This window comes from Trichechus manatus, unplaced genomic scaffold (genome assembly GCF_000243295.1).
Source record: "Trichechus manatus latirostris isolate Lorelei unplaced genomic scaffold, TriManLat1.0 scaffold00150, whole genome shotgun sequence".
Classification (NCBI taxonomy): Eukaryota; Metazoa; Chordata; class Mammalia; order Sirenia; family Trichechidae; genus Trichechus; species Trichechus manatus.
Window position 1 is genome coordinate 2,482,207 of NW_004444086.1, and position 25,375 is coordinate 2,507,581.

General features: G+C 37.3%; 1 protein-coding gene across 24 annotated transcripts in view; it reads right to left on the reverse strand.

Annotated features, from left to right (window-relative positions):
- ANK2 (ankyrin 2) overlaps positions 1-25,375 on the reverse strand; it is a 773,539-nt gene that overhangs the window by 35,857 nt on the left and 712,307 nt on the right. For 23 of the 24 annotated variants that reach the window (XM_023740207.1, XM_023740209.1, XM_023740206.1 and 20 more), the window contains 8 exons: positions 14,337-14,548; positions 13,828-14,032; positions 11,562-11,658; positions 6,774-7,002; positions 5,859-5,984; positions 5,034-5,156; positions 2,837-2,869; positions 718-739 (listed from right to left, as the gene is read on the reverse strand). In XM_023740207.1, coding sequence (XP_023595975.1) covers positions 718-739; positions 2,837-2,869; positions 5,034-5,156; positions 5,859-5,984; positions 6,774-7,002; positions 11,562-11,658; positions 13,828-14,032; positions 14,337-14,548 — 1,047 coding nt within the window. Of the gene's footprint in view, positions 1-717; positions 740-2,836; positions 2,870-5,033; positions 5,157-5,858; positions 5,985-6,773; positions 7,003-11,561; positions 11,659-13,827; positions 14,033-14,336; positions 14,570-25,375 lie in introns of all 24 variants that reach the window. The other variant, XM_023740212.1, reaches the window with a different exon arrangement.

The window sequence follows — 25,375 nt, forward strand, 5'->3', positions numbered from 1 at the left end:
ATTCTATGATAGGCCTCTTACAGTCTGTAAAAACCAGTTCCCTCTGTCTTAGATTGTGTTCGGGGTTTGAATCATTATCTAAAATTAGCCCCATAATAACATACTGTTGTGGTTAATCATTTCATCCAGGAGGTTTTCATTTTGGGTTCCTAATTTTTTTCAGAAAATTTTCACACAAAGTCTGTTAGACATCAACCCTAAGGAAGCCAGTTACACTTCACCACAGTAAGAGGTGTGAAGGAGGGATGGGTGGGTAGTTAGCTTTGCTGAGAACTATTAAACAGTATCACTTTTTTATTCAGGTGTATCCTACAAATATAATGGGCTCTCTTCAAAAGTCAATATAAAAAGTGATACTGTCATGTCAGTGCTTAAAAAAAAAAGATGACCAATGTTATGCTAACAAATGGGCAAAAACAGAAGGGTGGGTTTCTAAACGAGCATTACAGCAATAGCAGGGTTAACAGGGATGTCAAAAGAAAGTGAATGCTTAGATGAATAATCATTGCATTTTATTGATAATTAGCACACAAATTAGATATATTTGTAATTTAACTGGCCAAGCTGCTTTATAAATATATATTAATGATTAATAAAGATAATATAAAAATATAATAATTATAGTTGTTAGTAATGGCAACTAGCTTGCATCTTAATTCATGCTTCTCTTATTGTAGCCAGCTTTCAAACAAACTCAATTTTATTTAAAAATCTTACTTTTTTCCGATGTCATATCGATCTGAAAGAAAACATACATAAATTGAAATGGTTACAAAGAGAATCTTGTCTCACAGCCCCTGATATGCACAGTAAGTTCCTATTCATAAATACACCCAGGAGGGTGGCATCATAAACTAGAGATGGGTCACAGTAATTTGCTACCATTCTTCTTGAGGGTCTCCTTGATTCTTACCTTAACTTTTAAAAAAAAAATCTCATTTCTAGACACTATAGGTGAAAGTCCTTTATAACGTTATTCCTGGGAAGATACAAACCGGGACATATTTGATGTTAAAAATATATGTGTACTAGGGAAAAGGCCAGGAAAACAGTGAACTAGGTATTAAACAGTAAGTGACAATTTAGATGAGAAAAAGAAGGATAAACAGCATGCTGGGATGAAACATTGTAGCTTCATCATCATTAACAATAAGCCAGAATTCCAAATCCTGAAAAAAATATAAAGTGGACTCATTGCCATGAGTATTTCCTGAAAATATTCAATGTGAAAAATAATATAACCAATGGGGGAAAATCATTTGTGAACATAGCAAAGTTGGTTTCATAACTTTACTGCTCTTTCAAGAAGGTAGGCAGTTATCGTTTTTAACAGCCTTGATAATAGTCACCAAGTACAGGAAGGAATTTGTATATTTGAGACTAAGTGTGACTGTACACTTGAGAGGAAGAATAAGTTTACTGTGTATATGCCTACATACAGCAGGACAATGGGTCTATAGCCCACCCCACCTTGTCCTGCTCCACTGTCAAGATTTCAGAAAAAGGTGAATTCAGGAGTATTCTCTGAACTGATAATGCCTTACATTTTAGGCTTGGTGGTGGGTAAAAGGATATGTATTGTATTTTTCTATATATTTGTTCGTATCTTGAATGCATCAAAATAACACTAAAAAAAGAAAACTAGTATATTTGAAAACATTTAAGTACAACGAATAACAATTACATTTGTCCATCTTAGAAACTGATATATTAATAGGTTAAGTACAAGGAAATTTCGAATAATTTTTTTTCCATTTATTATATAATGTTTGGGCATTTCCAGATCTTTATATGGGAGACAAAACATATCAGCTTTAAATATTGAAGCAGGTATAATTCAAATGGCTATTTGTTCCGGGTCACCTCTCTAAGACCCATTTCTTCATCTATGTTGAGGGCAATAAAAGCACACACCCCACGAGGTGGTTGTGAGAGATCAGTGTTGATAAGGTATGCAGAGCACTTAGTAAAGAGCCTACCTTATAGCAACTGCTGATTATTAGTAGAATCAAACCAACCAAACCCACTGCCGTTGAGTCGATTCGAACTCATGGCGACCCCGTAGGACAGAGTAGAACTGCCCCATAAGGTTTCCAAGGAGCCGCTGGTGAATTTGAACTGCCGACCTTTTGGTGAGCAGCCCTAGCTCTTTAACCACTGTGCAAACAGGGTGCCGATTATTAGTATAGTTCTGCATTATAATGTTATTATAGCTTAATGGATGAACTATATGAATTTTAACGTTTTTTGGTCATACTGGTTCTTAAATTTTTGGTCTTAGGACCCCTTCACACCCCTAAAAATTACTAAGGAACTCAAAGAACTTTTATTTATATAAATAAAACAAAAAAAGCTGAGAAAATTCTAGAACCCAGGAATACACAAGCAGACATTCCATTAATGGTCCGAGTTACATGTAATGTAGCTTCTGAAAAACTCCACTCAGTGAAGTTTTCTCACTGTGAAGAAATGAGAGTTAAAAAGGCAAACAATGTCTTAGTACTATTGTAAAAACTGTTTCGACCTCTAGAGGTCCCCAGACCAGCCACTGGGAACTGCTGAGATAATGGTTTGGCCTCCAGGAGTTGACGGAGAAATACATGTTATGGTAGACACAAGGACAACAATTTACAGGGAAACTTTACTATTCTCTGAAGTCAGTAGTCCAGAAGATGAGAAAACAGAGGCTCTGAGAGGGTAAGTAAAATTATGACCCTTCAGTTACTAAGAAAAACTGTGTAATTAAGCCTTCCAAGAATACAGATTAACTCTTTGCTCTTATTAGTGGTTATAGCAATGACACAGCCATTAACAAGTGACACTGTCATACGATTACCTCTTCCTCCTGTTCTTGGTCTGACTCTGATTCCTTGCCGCCCCAAGATGCCATGCAAGATGGAAAACAGAAAGCCAGAAGAGTAGAGAATATTTAGAAGAAAAGAGTAAATACCCCGCCAACAAATGTCAACAAGGCAAGCATATATATAGTCAGCATTCCCTTATTTTTGTCTTATTAACAGTTTACAGAAGACAGGCAGAAAAATTAAAGAGGATTGATACAAATGCAAAAAACTGTAGACTCAAGACACAAGAACCAAAGTTATAAATATACTAATTTCAGATGCTAGGTCACCAGCAGTCCCAAAGTTTGACATTTAATGGATTTGATGGCATATACACTATAGAAACGTGATGATGACATCCCAGTCATTACAGAGATTGACTGAAAATGTTAACAGCTACAAATAAGCATATGGTGAAAATATTTTCAATGTACAGGAAATAATTAGGGGTTCTATTATGTTATTGTTAGTTGCTGTCGAGTTGATTACAACTCACAGCGAACTCATTTGTGCAGGGTAGAACTACTCCATAGCATTTTCAAGGCTGTAACTTTTCAGAAGCAGATTGCCAGGTCTGTCTTCTGAGGTGCCTCTGGGTGGGTTGGAACAGCCAACCTTTCAGCTAGTAGTCAAGCACTTAACCATTTGTACCACCCAAGGACTCCTTCCTATTATAATAAAGGGTACTTACTTAAAGTATGTCTAAAGACTACAATGTTTGGCATTTTCTTTTTCTTTCTTTCTTCTTTTTTGTTTGAGTTACTAAATGGAAAATTGTCCTGGACCATCACAGCTTTGATATCTGGGTCTGATATGTCTTGAGTTGGAAATTAAATGTATTAATAAAGTAAATGCTTTCTTTTATAACACACTGAAAACTCATTGAGGTCAGAGTCAAAGCTCCCTCATCTTTATCTATCACTCAGATGTCTTGCCCATAACAGTGCACGTTTGTTTGTGGGTATTCTGTGGTATTCTGCCTCTGATGACTTGCTATCGATCAGCTCTACAAACCTCACAGTATAATTTTGCACCATCAGAGTAGTTTAGATTCTGCTTGTTTGAGTGGATACATCTATTGTTGTACTCTAATTCTTGGAATAACATGTATATTTATGTATGTAGATAATATTTCCTCTCATTTTTATCACTTTGTAAGAATTTACAATGTCAAGCATGACGTTACAAGCTTTTCTGCATATCATTGATCACTATCCACCAGCAAAATGGATTCAGCAAAATATGCAATTTGACAAGAAGTATAGGCCATTTTTTGTTTTGTGGAATCAAGGTTTAGGATTTTAAATATATTCCTACTTCCCCTCCAGGTCCTACCTGCCACCACCCATCCCCCTCCCCCCTCCCCTGCCTCCAGTGCAGACACTGACAACTTGATGCAACCTCTTACAGGTTACCACGGGGGAGCTTTCTATTAAAAAGGGATATTGGTAAAAAAAAAATTAATAATTAGAAAGAAAGTTATAGAAACACTTATTTAATTCAGTTTTCCACTCTGATCAGCGTACTCAAGGAATTCTACAATGGGGAGAGATTTGGATAGAAAGTGATTATCTGTAGGTATTCTTTGGGTCAGGAATTAATGATGTATTTTTTCCTTTTCAAAAATCAATGTTTGAAACCTACTCCTTGTAAGATGAGGGCATTTTGGTATACTGATCATGTCAAAATCATTGAAAAATTTAGTTTATACTCTTAAAATATTACAGGTTATAAGATGAACACGTAACTATTTGAACAACAAGATACAATATCATGAGACTGCTAAGAATTTAACAATATATAATCCACCTGTGAATCAGTAGGAAGTAGAAGCTAACAGACTATTAACACATGGGTCAGGCCAAATGCTTACATAAGTGTACCCTCAGCAGGGCACATAAAAACAATAATGAAGAGAAAGCCAATTCTTTTAATTTAATAACTTAGTCCAAAAAGTTAAAACTTAAACCCAATTTTCTCTATGTCCAGTATATATTTGTAGACATTTGCATTTAATGCAAATAAAGGTAGAACTACTATTCTCCTTCAGTTGAAAGTCATACATTTGACAGGGAATCAAAAATGATTGTTCTTTGTGGTTGTACTCAGTGTCTTGGCTTTATTTTTAAGAAGCTCCTGAAAATAAAATCCTATGCTGCCTCAACTGCAGTATAGCCGATTTTACAATACCTTTGTATAAACTGGCAGGGTGATGTTTAAATTGCAAATAGCTTGATGCACCAGGCCTCTTGTGGATTTTGGCTCCTTCATAAATGATAGTCGTCCGCAAGGTTCCTGGGTCGTATCACGTACCTTGAACAAGAAAGAGAGACATTCTTCATTCATTTGACATATGCTATTCATTTTAATTAGATAATGCTCAGATAAGAATGGGAAAATAAAATTCATTTGTTAATGTTGAGTAAGGATTCAGAAGCGTTCCTTTTTTCTTTTTCTTATTACCATGTAGAATGACTTTTGCAAATCAACAATATCAAATATTAGCTTAATTATACAGCTGTCTGTGTTAAATGGATGCATCACTCCTCAACAGTTAGTGTTTTATGTGGTAATCTGTAAAAAATCTATCTTTAATCAGGCAAAACTGGAAATGGCAAAGTGAAATACTCAGTAAAGATTTGGCAAAACTTAATAAAAAGAGATTTGCAAATGAGTTCCTGGAAAAATTACACAAGCATGCTGAATTTTGTTTTTTCTGAAACAAATTGATTATCAAGAATTACCGAAACTGTTTAAAAAGAGCAACCTAACTAAATTCCTTGTCTGACAAGGATTAAAGAAAATTATGTACTCACAACCACAAAAGAGATGTGTTATATGATTCTCAAATATACTGAAACTGTAAATCACAACAATACTAATAATTTCACCCAACTTAGTTCTTACATGGCACACTAGATACTTTTATTTCAATCCTTAGTTCATAGATTCCAGAAATCATAGGCCAGTCAAGGCTTAAAAAAAAAGCATTATAAAATCCCATGTATACATTACCTTGACAAAGAGAGGAAGTCTGTTTTCTTTAAACGCAAAAAAACTGAATATATGATGTTGGCCACTCTTGGTTAATGGCACCAGGTTGCCAAAACAATCAACATAGATGGGTTTTCCTTCTAATACCTGGGTGAAAATAGATGAACACAGAATATAATAGCTGCAATTATAACTTATTTACACAAATACGGAATGGTAATATTATTAGGAACTTTAAAATTCTTTAAAATGTATATACGACAATCCTTCAATTACACACTGATATTTTATCATATGTATGACAAAGCATTTACCAGTATTCTCTCTTCTCACTAGTAATGAGAATCTTCAAATGCATGGTGGCATTTAATGGTCTCATTTCTACAATTATTATTTTGGCTGTTACCCCACAGAACCAATATATATTTAAAATCTAAATTTAAATTCTCGATTGGACAATTTTTGACATCATAATGAGTCAGATGACTTGACGCCAAAGGCCTACACATGGAAAATTTTAAAATAAAAAGAAGTAATGTAGAAAAGCCCTGTATATCATGCTTTCACATTTAATCACAGAATATACTTCCCAGACTGTTTTATTTGCTATTAAAAAAAATAAGAAAACCTAAAAAATTCTAAACTTCCAGTTACTTACATACTTTGAGTTTATCAATAACTCGTAATTTTTCCCAAAATAATCTTTAAAAGAATCATTTTATCTCCTCACATATACTGAGAGCATGTCTATCAGATCGGTTCAAATTGGCTAAAAATGGCTGATTTGGAACTTGACCTTCTAACTGATCAAGATGTGGACAAGTCTTTTTTTTAATAGCTCTATTTATTAAACTATACTTTTAAATATAACCAGTTAATAATAAAGGTATAAACAATATGTGAGCATGAATTTGTTTTGTTTTGAAAATACAGTACCTCCACATCCCTGCTTCTGGCCACCTCAGCAAAGTTTTCTTGCTGTTCAAGGGTCTTATCCACTTTATCATCAGTCATGCAGAAACATCTCAACCTGGCTTCAATGGGGTCATGTGATTTGGCAAATACTACAAATTTGGCCATGTAAGGTACACAGATAATCTCTCTATACACTTGTGATGCAAAGGTAACGGATTCCTGGATCTGTCGACAATCTATCAACCAGAACCTATAAAATAAAATAAAGTCACTTGTCTAAAGTTTAAAGTATTCCCAGTTAAAAAAAAAAAAAATCAGTTTCTTAAACATGGTCAGAGTAGTCATTAAATTCTTCTCAAAAACAAACAAACAAACAAAAATGGGGGAAGGGAGAGAGAGAGGTAATAAAAAGGAAAAAAAAGAAAGACAGGGAAGGGAGGAAAAATAGGTGGCTAGAAGGAAAGAAATAAAGGAGTGAGGGGACTAGAGAAAGACTATCAGGTTTTTAAGATCAACTATTAAATATTGTATTTATAGTCTTCTTTCTTGGAAAATTATGAGTATTTAATATTCTTAAATATATCTTCAGTGATTCAGAGTCCTTTAGGAATGTAAGCTCAGTATCAGACATTATAAGTACTCCATTTTATGAGTCTCTATTTTCCTTGACTTCCCCTCCTATTCTTCATTTCATTTCCTGAAACTTTGTCAACAAACTCCACCAGATTTTCCTCATCTTGTTATTGTTTCCTGAGGAACACTCCAGTAATCAAGGTTGAATCAATCCAGTCATTTTAAAAAAAAAATTTGATTCTGCTCCAGAACTTATAAGTATTATTGAATACAATTCATATTAGAAATTATTGGCTTCATGACTAATTTATGATTTCAAGCCTCAGCTAAGTCTGTGACATTGCTTGGAAACTTTTTCCTCAGATATCCTTTTATTTAATACAGTAGTGCTGCTAAACCTTTACAACACTCCTCAAGCTTCCACCCTGACATCGGGCTGTAATAACTTCACTGAGGAAGTAGAGGCAATCAGATGAAAAATTTTTAAACGTGCTATTTACACACTTCTAAAGGATTATTCCACCTCCTCTTACTGTGAAACCTTTCTCCATCAGTGATCTCTCTCCTTCTCCTGAGCCATTTCTCATAGTCTTTAAACATTCCTCAAATTTCCCTAACCTCTCATCTTCTCTTGCCTTCAATTCCCAATCTATATGTCTTTTTCACCAAATTTCTGAAAGAAAATCCAACACTCACTGCTTCCAATTTTTTTTTGTTTGTATTTATTTCTCAATTCACTGAAGTCTGGTATTTGTCTCTTGCATTCTACTGAAGCTACTCTCCCAGAGTTTACCAATGATGTCCCACTTGCCAAGTCAAATGGCCTCTTTGCGGTTCTTTTTCTACTTGGTCTCTGCAATACTGGATGCTTAACTAATCATCATCCTCACAACTGGACCAATAAGCAACATCATGATAAATAGAGAAAAGACTGCAGTTGTCAAGGATTTCACTTTACTTGGATCCACAATCAACACCCATGGAAGCGGCAGTCAAGAAATCAAATGACCCATTGCACTGGGCAAATCTGCTGCAAAAGACCTCTTTAAAGTATTAAAAAGCAAGGATGTCTCCTTAAGAACTAAGGTGTGCCTGACCCAAGCTATGGTGTTTTCAATTGCCTCATATGCATGTGAAAGCTGGACAATGAATAAGGAAGATCGAAGAACTGATGCCTTTGAATTACAGTGTTAGTGAAAAATACTGAATATACCATGGACTACCAGAAGAACAAAGAAATCTGTCTTGGAAGAAGTACAGCCAGAATGCTCCTTAGAAACAAGGATAGCAAGACTTCATCTCACATACTTTGGACATGTTATCAGGAGGGATCAGTCCCTGGAGAAGGACATCATGCTTGGTAAAATAGAGAGTCAACGAAAAAGAGGAAGACCCTCAACAAGATGGATTGGTACGGTGGCTGCAATAATGGGCTCAAGCATATCAACAACTATGAGGATGGCACAGAACTGGGCAGTGTTTCATTAAGTTGTACGTAGATGGGGTCACTATGAGTCAGAACTGAGTCGACAGCAACTAACAACAATAACAACAACTAATCCTCATTTTGAAAATTTCTGTTCCACAACACTCTCCCATTCTCATCCTCTCTATCTCAGATCATTTTCAATCTTGGCTTCTCTTTTTCCACTTGCTTTTCAGATGTTAGTGTTGAAGATTCCTCTTCTCTACTCAGATTAAGGTTCTTTTATGAAAAATCTCTTTTATTTCCGCAGTTGTTCCTACATATTCTGTTGATTGATATATCCATAACTAACATATGATCTCTCTTATATGATATATAAAGCCAGTGGTGTGCAGGTAAATGTTTCACAATTGATTCTCCAGAAAAGAAGCCATAATTTAGTGGCATTTGTCAATTTCCATGGTATAAATGCTTCCATTGTGGCTGATTTCAAAGTACCAACATGATGTCACTGCCATGAAGTTGGGAAAAGATGAATACAATCACCTCTCATGAGCATGTGTGAGCTAACTTCAGTATACCACTATCAATAGTTTTAATAGACAACACTCATTGGTTAGTTCATAGGAAACTCACACTCAACAATTTAACAATGAAGACTACTTTCTCTGTTGCCCAACTACACATTTTCCTCCCAAATCTTATCTAGTTTATGTATTCCTTAGAAAGGTACATAGCTTCATGATCCTTCCAATGGCTTAAAACATCAGCTAGAACTCCTCTCTCTCACATATCCCATTTGTTCATAAAATTCTACTCAATCTACATCTAAATTTTCTAATAAAACTAGATCCATAACTCTCTGTCTTAGTTATCTAGTGCTGCTATAACAGAAATATCTCAAGTGGATGGCTTTAACAAAGAGAAGTTTATTTCCTCACAGTAAAGTAGGCTAAAAGTCGAAATTCAGGGCATCAGCTCCAGGGGAAGGCTTTCTCTCCCTGTTGGCCTTCTCATCAATGTTCTCCTGGACTAGGAGCTTCTCCAAGCAGGGACCCCAGATCCAAAGGACATGCTCTGCTCCTGGCACTGCTTTCTTGGTGGTATGAGGTCCCCCTGTCTCTGTGTTCACTTCTCTCTTTTATATCTCAAGAGAGATTGACTCAGGACACAATCCAGTCTTGTAGATTGAGTCCTGCTTTACTAACACAACTGCCGCCCATCCTCCCTCAATAACATCATAGAGGCATGATTTATAACATATAGGAAAATCACACAATACCAGGAATCATGGCCCAGTCAAATTGATACACACATTTTTGGGGGGGACATAATTCAATCCATGACACTCTCCATTCCATTGTCACAGCCATAGATCAGGCTCACATCTTCTTTCACAATATTATCACTTTATTATTACTTTCAAACGAGAGTATAAGCTCTGTGAGGTCAGAGACCGTGTCCCTATTGTTCCTGAAACTACCCTCTGTGCCTAGTTCCTGGTTCATGGCAGATACTCAATAAACATTATCTTCTTCTTTCTATTGATTCAATCATACTTTATTTATTTACCTTTTTTTTCAATTGTCTTGGGAGGTGAATTATTATTACAATAACATAATAACTTCTCACTTCTTGATCTATCTCTTCTAGAAGGCCTTCTATAAACAGTGTTGTCAATACACATTTCAGCAATATTTCTAAATTTTAGACTACATGGATCATTCTTGCTGTCCCTCAAATACATCTTCATTCTATCTGTGCCTCTCTGTTCATGTAACTCTCTTCCTTACTTTTATTTGCCCTTTGGGTTCCTACATATTTCTCAAGAGTCATTTCTTTTCCAAAATTCTCTCTGACTACTCCAGTGTGAACACCCTCCTCTGAATTTCTTTAGTACCTCTTGTCTGTTGCAATTACTGACATTGAGTGTAGATGCATGATTGACAGAACACACAGAAGCATGAAACCATAGACTCAATAGCTGAGCCTTCTGGGTGACTGAACTACAAACGTCTGCAACCACACTATTGCTGTGCACTGCTATTTAACTACTCATGCATTTTTTTTATCTTTTCTTTACCCCGAGTAGGAATTTAAGCTTTAATTACTCTGAGCTTCAGTCTTCTCATCTGCAAAATTTGCTTAACGCCTCCTGTCCTATTTAAGCCATAAAGTTGTAGTTATCAAATTAAATAAACGTGAAATGCTTAGCAATTGATTAAAAATCATACACATAGGAGATGATAAATTTAATTATTGTGTGCATTTGAAATAAAACTACACAGCTCCAGTTTTCTAAAGATGTGCAATATACAAACGGGTAATATTCAATTATTACCCATTATTCTGATGTGTTAAGATGCCTAAGAACCACTGAAATCTCCAAGGCATTTAAGCAACTCATGGGAGGCTTGTTTTTTGTTATCATTCTATTGGAAAAAGTAGTTCAGTCTATTTTGTTGACAGCAGAAAATTCATCAGGCCTAAGACCTTTGAGACTGGAAAAATCAGTGGGTGGCTGCTAAAGCCAGAGCCAGCATCATAAAATCGAAGCAGATACTCACTTATTTTCTTTAAAAGATTTTCATCTAACTGGCTGTACTTTGGTACTACATCATCAGTATTACAGTTGCTGGTAAAACTAGTTTAAAATATGAAACAAATGCAGATCATACTTAAAATCAAACAAAAAAATTCACTTTTAAAGAACGTAAGAAAAAAATAAAACAAAAAAAGGTAGGGTTTTTTTTGTGGGGGGAGGCTTGGGGTAACAATATATTGGGCTCTTCCGTGCTGTATAACCATACCTGGCAGACACATTGGTTGTAAAGGAAACACATTCATTGACAAATGTTAATGGCGTAGTTCCTGTAATATCTTCCCACTGAGCAGGGGTGGTTCCACCTGAAAAAATATGATTGTTGAAAAAAGTAGGCAAAACTCCAGACTCTGCGCTGTAAAATACTGCCTTTGCGTTTTAGTTGCACTCAACAGTGTATCCCCACGCATCCCCCAAAATGACACATTGAAACCAAAATGACTAAAAGCTACTTGCTATAAATGGCACACTGAAAACAAACAGCAGACACCACCTCTGAAGGAATTGCATTTAAGGGAGGATAGTTGAATAACTGCTTCAGATTACTTGGCGTTTCTATGCTCTGCCCGACATTCTGAAGCTATTATTATAATGGCTAAATCCTGAAGATTATTTCGCATTGTATACAGTTAATTATTTTAAAAGATCCTTTGATCTTTTAAACCAAGATCAACCAAGGAGCTGAATACTTGGTTAGAATAATCAGTAATCCCAATATTATTTTATTCTTGAACTTCAAATTGTATATAATTATTTTCATAAAATGGTATTTCCCTTCAATTTACAATTAAAAGCTGGCAAAAAAAAAAAAAAAAGAGATGCTAGAAAATATCAAAAGCTCAATAAATACTGTGGGCTGAAGGAACAAATGAATGCCAGAGGATGGTTTCTGTGCTCAAATAACTACCATAAGACTTGTGGTGACTATCTGTCTTTCATATATACTGGGAAATTAAATTGACATAGGTGGGGGGGGGGAGTTTTAAAGTGCTGCAGGAGGAATATATGTTGAGATAAAGAAAAATCTTGACTCTCAAGTTTCTTAAAGAAGGAAATTAGTTATGTAAGAAAGGTCAGGAAACTTATGTAGGAAACCTTTAAAATATATAGTCTTAGCAGAACTATGTAATAAAACATAGCAAAAAACATAGCAAAAAAAAATCTATGTTTAGTATGTTCTACAAAAATTTACGGAGTTGTTTAGTACAAGCCTATCTCAAGACATAGGGCTGGAATAAATAGATTCGATTGTGTCTAAGCCCATAGTGTATCGTCATTGATCATCTACAAGGACAGGGTGTACATAGTTTCACCTGGTTCACTTCCATGCTGTTATGCTGTACCTTACAAAAAGGTTATACACCCATGGAGCAAAAACTATGGGAAGGACACCCAGGAATGCTGGGTGATAACCAGAAATGAGCAAACAGGAAAGAGATCATAAATGAACCATGTGACTTCCCCCACCACCATTTTAGTTCATGTATTTTAAAATGTTGTCATATTATTAAACTTACGAGATAAAATCTCAATGAGTATCATAAATACAAAAAAATGCAGTAATAAGAGGGGAGAATTATAGAGAGAGGACAAAAACAGGGTGAACATATCTGCCAACGTAAATCAAAACAACTAGGGATGGTTATTATTCCTTTAAAAGACCCTACACACCATGTAGTTATTGATTCATTCAACAACAGTATGAAGATTTACTTAATTCCATACTATGTAGTTATTGTTAAATTGGGAAATTATCAGTCAAATTATGTAGTCCTACAACAGTGCAGGGTTATGTGTGTGTATTTTTTACCTCCCACAATTTGCGATGGTGGTGTTGAGCAAAGACCACCAATGTTCTGGGAATGCCTTTCTAGAGTTTGGTACATGCCGGCAAGCTACTACAAATACCAATTAAAAAGACCAAAAACTAGTTAATTATCAAACATCTTTACTTAGTTTTTCTACAGTTAATTCAATAGATCAATGATAAAGATATAGTCTCATCCTTGAAAGAAAAGTTTGAACTATTGGGTATCATTATTCCATAAGCTATTTTTTCAAAAGATAGAAGATAGTTTCTTCAATGAAGGCTTGAAGTCTGGGCTTGGAGGTATATGTGTTTAGGTTTTAATCTCAACTCTGCCAAATACTGATCATTTAATCCTGGGTAAGTTATAGACTTCTTTAAACTTTGGTTCCTTAACAGTAAAATTGGGTTAAATTTCCTTACAGGCTTATTATGAAAATTTAAAAGACAGTGCATATAAAGTGCTAACGTTTGGCATACAGACTCTATTTAGTAAATATTAGTTCCTTTCCTTTCATCTTGCACTTCTCTAGTTAATTAGAGTTCATAAATTCCTGAATTAATGCATATCTCTGTAGGCATCTTAGGACAGACATAGTTTAATATTTACAACGATTTAAGTTTCTTCTTTCAGAACTTTCAACTAACATAGTTATATGCGACTCACCTGTTATACTGCATAGTAATCTTAAAGTTGGTGCATCGCCCCCAAAACCATTCAACATGACATCACTTGCAGCTTTGGGGACAGGAATGGTCATGGTAATTGGCTTGTGGAATTTTCTTCTTCTAGGTTCCAAAGTGACTATAGGACTGAAAGTAGCTTTGTTGCCTAGGATCTTCTTAACCAGTTCACTGTGCATAGGTTGAGCCTTTTCAAAGAAAGAAAAATATAAAACTATGTATCATTATGTGTCATGTCAAATTTCTTACCCCAAAGCATTTCTTTTTATCTCACAAATCACTTTGGTGGATTTCAAAAATGGAAAGTATAAGTTTAGTACTGTTACTAAACACTCGTATAAAACTTTATGAGAACTATGATCTCCAATGGCAGTTTTTGCTCAGCCATGAAAAATTTGATCCTGCAACCATTTATTGTCCACTTGAAAAGATGAATATCAATTACTGGAATAAAATCCATGTTATGATAATTTGCTTCCAACACTTGCATACCTGTAAGCCTACACGGATCCGCTTGGTTAGTGCCCCCTCTGGGAAGACAGCCTGCACCTGGGGTACCACTGTGCTACTCAGCACACCTCCTTCTGGGCCAATCAGGTTGCTGTCCTGTTTGATGCGAGACACCACTGCAAAGTACTGTGGGAAGTCACGGGTGATGATGCGGCAGATTCGTTTCTTTTCTAGGTCTTCTGGGCTATCCAGCACTGCGACAAAAAATGACCCATCTTCATATAGCAAGGGTTTCTTTCTGAAAGCATCCTAGCAAACTTCAACTTCACTAGCATAGTTAATAGTGAACAGATGTGGCATAAAAAACTCTCTTTTTTTTTTTTAACAATACAGAAATTTAAAAAGTCAGGCTATCTTAAGAACACAGACACACACACACACAAGCACACAAAAGGACAAATACCACATGATCCACTTTAAATGAAATATCTAGGCTAGGCAAGTTTACAGAGACCAAAGTTTATTAGTGGTTATCAGAGCAGGTAGGAGGGAGGGGGAAAAAGAGGACTCATTACTTAGGGGATACTTAGTGATAGGAGAATTTAGTAGCATGATGAGGATGGTTGGACAACACGATAGACATAATGAATGTCACTGAATTGTACACGTAAAGAACAATGAAATGGTAAACGTTTTGTTACGTACATATTTACCACAATAAAAGTAAAAAAGCAATCTTTCAAGACCTGTCAGCATTTCATTGTACTTTTTTATTGAAAACTAGGACTTTCCAGGACACTGTGAAAGAAAAGCATCTACTTCAGGTATTGCAGGGCTGCCTTTGTAAATGAGGAGGTTTGACGGCAAACTTGTAATGAAAATGAACCTGATCTATTCTTAGTCCATGTGATGAAAAGGAAGTTGTTTATGGACTCCTTTTCTTCGCAAATTTCAAAGACAGCTCAAAGACCAGTTATTGTGGTTTTAAGAAGTAATCTGGTCCTTTTGGTTCTCAGGGATATTGTGCAGGAGTACAAAAATTTGTCCCGGAAGGGTAAGGTTTGTTTGTGTGTTTGCTCCAGTGGGCTGGTTGTCTGACACAGTTAACTGTGCATATAAGAAAAGATCAGCGATTATGAACTCAGGGTTTCAGTATTTCCCTGAAACCATTAACTTACCAAACAATCATCTAACATCAAAAGGATGAGATTATGGGCTTTTTATAAATTGCATTACTGTAGATATGTAGGGCAATAACAAAAATCATAGTAGGAAACGTAGTAAATTTGAACTAAGTGGATCATTGACATTTTAAGGGATTATGAATGTTGTCCATTTTTAGAAATCATTTACAATGTATTATAGAGGCAGGAACATTAACTCTGTTTTTCTTGACTATTGGGTATAACTAGGTAGTAGCAAAAAGTCCCAGAATCTGACCATAAATAACTGAAGACTGATGTACCTGGCTAATGATAGCATATACATATAAAATACACTTCCAAACATACAAACATAACACACAAATCTGAGTCTTTGTTAAACAAATGAGCTTTCTACATACATAGAAAGTAGAAGAGTGGGACCCCATCCAAAAGTAAGATGCTGATGCTCATGCCTGTGTCAATAACAGGTGAATATCTGAGAGGAAAATATCTTAACCTTAAATGCTGGCAGAAGAAATGGTTCTGAGAATTAGAAGCTGCTAAATATTGCACAGAGTCCCTGGGTGGTGCAAACAGTTAACTCGCCTGGCTGCTAACTAAAAGGCTGGAGATTTGAGTCTACCCAAAGTGCCTCAGGAGAAAGGGCTAGAATCTACTTCTGAAAAATCAGCCATTGAAAACCCAGGGGAACTCAGTTCTACTCTACCACACAAGGGGTGGCCATGAGTTGAAATCAGCTCAATGACTACTGGTTTTAAATATTCCGTGGAACAAGCTTTCTCAGTAAGAATACTGATCCTTGTACCTTGCTTGGAAGACACTGACCTACACATCTGGAAGGCATATTGTTTTCCTGCATCCAACCCTTGGGTAAATAAAGCCTGGCATCTGTTCTTATTCAGACATCAGTAAGATGCAGAAAGAAATGTTAAAGGGCTGATGTCAGGCTACTCTTTTTTCTTTTTAAGCATTTCTTAGCAATAAAGTTTGTTTGTTTTTAAGTGTTCTTGTGTTTTACGTTAAAGTTTACAGTGCAAATTAGTTTTTCATTCAAAAACTTACATGCAAATTGTTTTCTGACATTGGTTATAATCCCCACAATGTGACAGCACTCTCCCATTTCCCTTTCCACCCCAGGTTCTCCCTGTCCATTCATCCAGTTTTGCGGTCCCTTCCTGCCTTCTCGTCTTTACTTTAGGCAGGTGTTGCCCTTTGGTCTCGTATACTTGATTGACCTAAGAAGGACTTTCCTCACGTGTGTTATTGTTTGTTTTATAGGCCTAATCTTTGGCTGAAAGGTGGACTTCAGAAGTGGCTTCAGTTCTGAGTCAGCAGGGTGCCCAGGGGCCATAGTCTCCAGGTTCCTCCAGTCTCTGACAGACAAGTAAGTCTGGTCTTTTTACATGAATTTGAATTTTGTTCTACATTTTTCTCTGTCTCCAGTCGGAACCATCTATTGTGATCCCTGTCAGAGCGGCTGTGGTAGCCATGCACCATCTAGTTCTTCTGGGCTAAGGCTGGTGGAGGCTGTGGTTCATGTGGTCCATTAGTCCTTCGGACTAATATATTCCTTGTGTCTTTGGTTTTCTTCATTCTCCTTTGCTCCAAATGTGATGGGACCAATAGATGTATTTTAGATGGCCTCTCCCAAGCTTTTAAGGCCCCAGATGTTACTTACCAAAGCAGGATGTCAAATATTTTCTTTATGTACTATATTATGCCAATTGACCTACATGTCCCCCGAAACTGTGTTGCTCAGCACTCAGCCCCAGTAACTCGGTCCCTCAAGGTGTTTGGATGTGTCTAGGAAGCTTCTATGACTTTGCCTTGGTCAAGTTGTGCTGACTTCCCCTATACAGTGTGTTGTATTTCCCTTCACCAAAGTTAAAACTTGTCTACTACTTGGTTAGTGATTTCAGCTCCCCTCTCCTCTCCTTCCACATAATCATCAAAGGTTGTTTTCCTTCTGTGTGTAAACTTTTTCTTGGGTTTTTATAATAGCGGTCTCATACATTTGTCCTTTTGTGATTGACTTATTTCACTCAGCATAATGCCCTCCAGATTCATCCATATTATGAGATGTTTCTCCTATTCATCACTGTTCTTTATTGTATCCCATTGTGTGTATGTACTATAATTTGTTTATTCATTTCTCTGTTGATGGACACTTAGGTTATTTCCATCTTGTTGCTATTGTGAATAATACTGCTATGAACATGGGTGTGCATATGTCTGTTCACATCACGGCTCTTATTTATTTAAGGTATATACCTAAGAGTGAGATTGCTGGATCGTATGGTATTTCTATGTCTAGTTTTTTAAGGAGGCGTCAAATCGCTTTCCATAGTGTTTGTACAATTATATATTTCCACCAGCAGTGCATAAGAGTTCCAATCTCCCTGTAACCTCTCCAACAATTGTTATTTTCTGTTTTTTTGATCAGCGCCAGTAATGTCAGTGTGAGATGGTATCTCACTGCGGTTTTGATTTGCATTACTCTAATCGCTAATGACTACGAGCATTTCCTCATGCGTTTGTTAGCCACTGAGTATCTTCTTCAGTGAAGTGTCTGTTCACATCCTTGGCTAATTTTTTAAATGAATGATTTGTCTTTCTGTTATGGAGGTGTTGAAGTATTCTATAGATTTAGAGATTAGACCCTTGTTGGATATGTCATAGCCAAAATTTTTTCCCCAGTCTTCAGGTTCTCTTTTTACTCTTTTGGTGAAGTGTTTTGATAAGCTTAGTATTTAATTTTTAGGAGCTCCCAGTGATCTAGTTTATCTTCTGGCATTTGTGCATTGTTAGTTATGGATCGTATTCTCTTTATGCCATGTGTTAGGCCCCTAGTGTTATCCTTATTTCTTCTTCCATGATCTTTATCATTTTAGGTTTTACATTTATACCTTTGATCCATTTTGAGTTAGTTTTTGTGTATGGTGTAAGGTATGGGTCTTGTTTCATTTTTTTTACAGGTGGAAATTCAGTTCTGCCAGCACCATTTGTTAAAAAGACTGTCTGTTCCCCCATTTAATGGACTTTGGGCCTTTGTCAAAGATCAGCTAACCATAGGCGGATGGATTTATGTTTGGGTGCTCAATTTTGTTCCACTGGTCTACGTGTCTGTTGTTGTACCAGGCTGTTTTAACTACCGAGGCTGTAGAGTATGTTCTGAGATCAGATATTCTGAGGCCTCCTACTTTGTTCCTTTGCCTTAGGAATGCTTTGCTTACCCAGGGCCTCTTTCCTTTCCATGTAAAGTTGGTGATTAGTTTTTCTGTCTGGTAAAGAATACTGTTGGTATTCGGATCAGGATTGCATTATATCTGTAGATCACTTTGAATAGAAGTGACATTTTTAAAATGTTGAGACTTTTTATCCATGAACGGGTATGATTCTCCATTTATGTAGATTTCTTTTGGTCTCTTGCAATAGTGTTTCGTAGTTTTCTTTGTATAGGTCTTTTACGTCCCTGATTACATTTATTCGTAAGTATTTTATCTTTTTAGGGGTGATTATCAATGGTATTGTTTTCCTTTCTGAAGTTCTCTTTGATGCTGTATAGAAATCCAACTGATTTTTGTATGTGGATCTTGTATCCTACTTCTGCTGAATCTATTAGTTCCAGTAGTTTTCTTGTGGAATCTTTGGGGTTCTGTATGTATACGATCATATCATCTACGAATAGGGACAGTTTTACTTCTTCCTTTCCATTCTGGATGTCTTTCTTTCTTTTTCTTGCCTTCTAGCTAGGACTTCCAGCACAATGTTAAATAGCGATGGTGATAAAGTGCATTCTTGTCTTGTTCCTGTTCTCAAGGGTAATGCTTTCAGCCTCTCTCTGTTGAGAATGATATTGCCTGTTGGTTTTGTATGGATGCCGTTTATTATGCTCAGAAATTTCTCTTCTATTCCTATTTTATTCAGAGTTTTTATCAGGAATGGGTTTTGGACTTTACCAAATGCCTTTTCTGTGTTGATTGAGACGATCATGTGATTCTTTTCTTTTGTTTTACTTATGTGGTGGATTATGTTGATTGATTTTCTAAAGTTGAACCATCCTTGTATACCTGGTATGAATCCCACTTGGTCATGGTGTATTATTTTTTTGATGTGATACTGAATTCTATTGGCTAGAATTTTGTTGAAAATTTTTGCGTAAATATTCATGAGAGATATTCGTCTGTAATTTTTTTTGTGGTGTCTTTTCCTGGCTTTGGTATCAGGGTTATGCTGGCTTCATAGAATGAATTCAGGAGTATTCCTTCCTTTTCTATGCTCTGAAATAAAAGCTTGAGTAGTACTAGTGTGTGCTCTTCTCTGAATGTTCAGTAGAAGTCGCCAGTGACGCTGTCTGGGCCAGGGTGTTTTTTTGTTGAGAGATTTTTATTACCTCTTTAATCTCTTCTCTTGTTATGGGTGTGTTCAGATTTTCTGTCTCAATTTGTGTTAGTTTAGGTAGCTAGTGTGCTTCTAGAAATTTGTCCATTTCCTCTAGGTTCTCAAATTTGTTGGAATACAATTTTTCATAATATTCTCTTATGATCCTTTTTATTTCAGTTGGGTCAGCTGTAATGTCCCCCGTCTCATTTCTTATGTGGTTTATTTGCTTCCTCTCCTATTTTTCTTTTGTCATTTCAGCCATTGGTTTGTTGATCTTTCCAAATAACCAACTTTTAGTCTTGTTGATACTTTCTATTGTTATTCTGTTCTCTATTTCTCTTATTTCTACTCTAATGTTTATTATTTCCTTTCTTCTGGTGCCTGCAGGCTTCTTTTGCTGTTCTCTTTCTACTTATTCAAGTTGTAGGGCTAGTGTTTTGATTTTGGCCAATTGTTCTTTTTTGATGCCTGTGTTTATTGCTATAAATTGATCTCTGAGCACTGCCTTTGTTGTGTTCCAAAGGTTTTGGTATGATGTGTTTTCATTCTCAGTTGATTCTAAGAATTTTTTTATTCCATCTTTGATTTCTTCTATTACCCTGTTGTTTTTAAGCAAGTGTTATTCAGTTTCAATGTATTTGATTTTTTACTTAGTCTTCCCTTAATTGATTTCTTCTTTCATGGCGTTGTGATCCGAGAGAATGCTTTGTATTGAGTTTTGGGATTTTACTGCAGTTGCTCTGTGGCCTGAAATGTGGTCTATTCTGGAGAATGTTCCATGTACACTGGAAAAGAATGTATACTTTGATGCTGTAGGGTGAAATGTTCTATATATGTCTGTGAGGTCAAGTTGGTTGATTGTGGCCTTTAGATCTTCTGTGTCTTTGTTGAGTTTCTTTCTAGAGGTTCTGTCCTTTACTGAGAGTAGTGTGTTCAAGTATCCTACTGTTATTGTGGAACTGTCAATTTCTATTTTCAGTGATGTTAGTGTGTTTTATATATTTTGGAGTCCTGTCGTTGGGTACATAGATATTTGTTAAGGTTATGTCTTCTTTGTGGATTGCTCCTTTCATCATTATATAATGTTCTTCCTTGTCTTTTATGGTTGATTTTGCCTTAAAGTCTATTTTATCTGAGATTAGCATTTCCACTCCCACCCTTTTTTGGTTACTTTTTGCTTGATATGAGTTGGAATTAACTCAATGGCAATGGGTTTGGTTTTGGTTTTCTTGATAAATATTTTTTCCATCTTTTGATTTTTAATATGTCTTTGTGTCTAAGGTGTGTTTCTTGTAGACAGCATATTGATGGGTTGTGTTTTTTAATCCATTCTGCCACTCTCTGTGTCTTTAAGAGTGCATTTAAGCTATTTACATATATTCAGTGTGATTATTGGTATGTATGAGTTTATTGCTGTCATATTTTTGTGGTGCTGACATTTTTGTAGCTCCTCTTACTTTCCTATGCTGAGTTCATTTTGTTTGTGGATTTTTTCTTTTGTTATTATGAATTTTGTGTTTACTGAGTCTTTTGGTATGTTTTTCTTCTTTTTTATTCTGAAGAATAGGTTTGTTAACTTTATTGTGGTCATCTTGAAATTTACCCTTCCTAAGTTTGGGCCAGTCTTTTATTACTTGATATCCCTTTGACTTCCTCTCCATTTGAAAGTTCTATACCTACACTGCTTATTCTTCCTTTTATTGTTTTGACATTGTCATCATTCATAGATTGAGTTCTCTGTTTCCCTGTTTTAAGTCTTTTAGCTTTGTTTTTTAATTGAAAGTTCTTATCTGGCTTAGGTTGTTATCTAGCTGATGTTTTCCTGTGTCTGTTGTTTGATTTGTTGGTTCTTTAACTGAAGGACTTCCTTTAATATGTCTTGTAAGTTTTTGGTTTGGTTTTTATGAATTCCCTTAATTTCTGTTTATCTCAGAATGTCCTAATTTTGCTATCATATTTGACAGACAGTTTTGCAGGATATATCATTCTTGGTTGGCTTTTTAAAATTTTCTGTCAAGGTTTTATGTATGTTATTCCTGTTGCTTCTTGCCTGCATAGTTTATACCTAGTAGTCAGAGCTTAGTCTTATCGTTTCCCCTTTGGAAGTGGCTTATCATTTTTCCTGAGCTGCTCTCAGGATTCTTTGTTTTGTCTTTGGTTTTAGCAAGTATGGTTATGATATGTCCTCGTAACTTTCTTTTGGGTTCTATCCTGTATGGGGTTTATTGAGCTTCTTGGATGGTCAGCTTTTTGTCTTTCACGATATTTGGGAAGTTTTATGCCAGCAAATCTTTAACAATCTTCTCTGCATTTTCCATTTTCTGCCCGTTCTGGAATAACAATCACATGCAAATTTTTGCTCTTGATTGTGACCCACATAATTCTTAGATTTTCTTTTTCTTTATTATTTTCTCTGATTTTTCCTCAAACTATGTGGCATCCATGGATTTGTCTTTGATCGCACTGATTCTGTTTTCAATTATTTCAAATTTGGTCCTAAAACCTTTTATTGAATTGTCCATTTCTGCAATTTTGTTGTTTATCTATTTTATTTCTAGTTCCTCTTCTTGTAAGATTTCTAATTGTTTATTTATTTTGATGTTTTGTTCCTGTATTTTTTTTAATTCTTCTATTTCTTTGTCTGCATTTTCCTTGATTTTGTCTACTTTTTCCTTGGTTGTGTCTGTAGTTTGCTTGATCGCTTTCCTAATCTCTTGGAGAGCCTAAAATATTAGTTTTTTGAATTCCATATCAGGTAGCTCCACTGCCTTTTCTTCTACCAGAGGTCATCTAATCCTTTATTTTAGTTACTTGCTAGAGCCACCCTGTCCTGCTTTTTTATATGTTTTGATATTGTCTGCTGTCTCCAAGACATAAAGGTATTATTTTCTTTATTGATTGTATGTTCGTTTTTATTGTCCCGTTTTTTTGTTTTGTTTTGATATGTCAGGGCAGGCAGGACAGGGGTGCTCTGCTGCTTGCTCATCTGTGGGCATGATAGCTCTCACCAACTTCTGGGAGGGCAGGGCAGCAGAAGGCAGTGCAAGCCTGCTTCACTGTCCACTGGCTTGGCAAGGTGGCTGAGGACAGACTGGATGGGCACTGTCTGCCCCTTGATGTTGGTCCAGTGGTATGCGACCATTTGCAGCCCTTGCCAGATAGGCAGGGTGTTGGAAAGGGAATGGTGCAGGCTCACTTCCCACTGTTAAGCAGCTGGTCTAGTGGTAGAAGGGGTGAAGCGGTGTGGGCCCAGTGCTGCAGCAGGCCTGTGAGCTGGGGATACTCTAGCTGCAGTGGTATGGTGGGGGCTAGTGGCAAGGGGCATAGTGTACAGGACTAGGTGTGGGGGAGAAAGAAAAGAGAGAGGAAGAAAAAAAGGTAGCCAGCAGGTGGGGGGCAGGGCGGATCTGGCGACCAGCAGGAATGGGGGAGAGGTGGCATACAGGGCTAGGTGGGAAGTAGAATGGAAATAAAATAAAATAAGTAGCAGCATAGTGGGGGCCGCTAGGTGGGGGCAGGGCCGATCCAAGGCAACAGTGGGCCAGTAGGCCTATCTCACTCTATCCTCAGTGGCATGGCAGGGGCTTTTGGGAACGGGGGGAGGTGGCCTTCGGGGCTAGTTGGAAGGAGAAAGAAAAGAAAGGAAAAAAGAGGAAAAAAAAATGGTGGTGCAGTGGGGTCAGTTAGTGAGGGTGGGGTGGAACAAGGGAGGGCATGTGGCGGAACTGGGGTGGCAGTGGGTCAATGACTACTCTAGCTGTGACAGCACAGTGGGAGACAGCGGGGGGGGTAGGTGATGTACATGGCTAGGTACGAGGGAGAAAGAAAAGGAAGAAAGAGAAGAGAAAAAAAAGAAAAGGGGAAAAAAATGGCGATGTGGTCAGGGCAGTCCAGTGGGGGTGGGGAAGATTTGGGGGCCTGTGGGAATGGAGGGGAGGTGACATACTGGAGTAAGTGGGAGGGATAAAGAAAAGAAAGAAAGAAAAACCAAAAAAAATGGCAGCATGGTGAGGGCTATGGGTGGGAGTGAGGTGGACCTGGGGCAGAAGCATTCCGGTGCACTGGTGGCTCTCTAGCCACAGTGGCATGGCAGGGTCTGTCAGGAAAGGTGAAGGTGGCATATAGGGCTAGGTGGGAGGGAGAAAGAAAAGGAAGAAAGAGAAAAAGTTAGAAATAAAAAAAAACTGTCTGTGTGGCGAGGTCCGGCAAGTGGGGGCAGGGTGGACCCAAGGTCCAGTGGGAAGAGAGGGGAGGTGGTTATGGGGCTAGGTAGGAGGGGGAAGGAAAGAGGAAAAAAATGGCAGCATGGCAGGAGCCAGCAGGTGGGGGCAGGGTGGACCTGGGGTGGCAGCAGGCCAGTAGCTCTCTAGCTGAGGCAGCATGGCATGGCCCAGTGGGAAGGTGTAGTGGTGGTGTACAGGGCTATGTAGAAGGGAGAAAGAAAAAGAAGAAGGGGAAAAAAAGAAAAATAAATTAAAAAATGTTATGGTGGGAGCCAGTGGGTGGAGGTGGGGTGGACCCAGGATGAAGGCAGGCCTGTAGCTTTTTAGCCGAGGTGGCACAGCTTGGCCCAGTGGGAAAGTGTAGGAGGTGGCATACAGGGATAGGTGGGAGGGAGAAAAAAAGAAAGAAAGGGGAAAAAAATGGTGGGGCAGACCCAGAGTGGCAGCAGGCCAGTGGCTCTCTAGCCAAGCAGCATGGCATGGCCTGTCAGGAAGGGATGGATGTGGCGTACAGGGCAGAAGGGTGAGGAGTGGGAAAGTGTGTTTCTCTGGTCACCAGGTGCTCTGTCTCTTGTTGGGAGCTTGTGAAGTTGCCTTCCTGTACTCTGTCTGGGGTCGTTGCTAGCAGTGTTCCAGGATGGCAACACTGCTGTGTTAGGAGGCAGGGGACCTGTATCTCTCCTCACTCTCTGTTTTCTGTCAGTTTCTTCTTCCATTCAGTGTTTGATCTAGTTCTTTATCCCTTCATTTGATGCTTAGGGTTCCAGGATTGATGCTTGTCTCTGTTTTACTTAGTTTTTCGGGTCTTTGCTGCAGAGGGATGGCATAGTGCATCTGTCTATGGTGCCATTGTGGCTCTGCCTCAGGCTACTCTTTACTATGCATGAGCCACACCTGAATAGCTATTGTGAGTAGTCCTGGAAGACAGATAAATATTCTAAACATCTACACTTGCCCTTGAGTACCCAGCTTTGTATAAAACTTGGTATGTGCTTGGCACTTAGGCAAAGAACTTGCCCTGTTTTTGTGGTTACTGAAAGTGGAACATAGCTCCTAGTATTAGACTAGGACCTTTGCACTGCGAAACCTATGGAGGCCTGAGAATGAGCTATTTCCCTCTAGTCAAATGGAGAAATTTCAACCTGGTGTAACAGGCCAAGCTAGATTTGGGATTTACAGAGAGATAAAGCCCTAATGGAAAACTGAGATCCTTAACTATAAATGTATGTGTTTGTATGAAATTCAACCCTGATTAACTCTCTGTTTGAATTATAGATAGAAGCTTGATTGAATTAAATTTTACTATCTC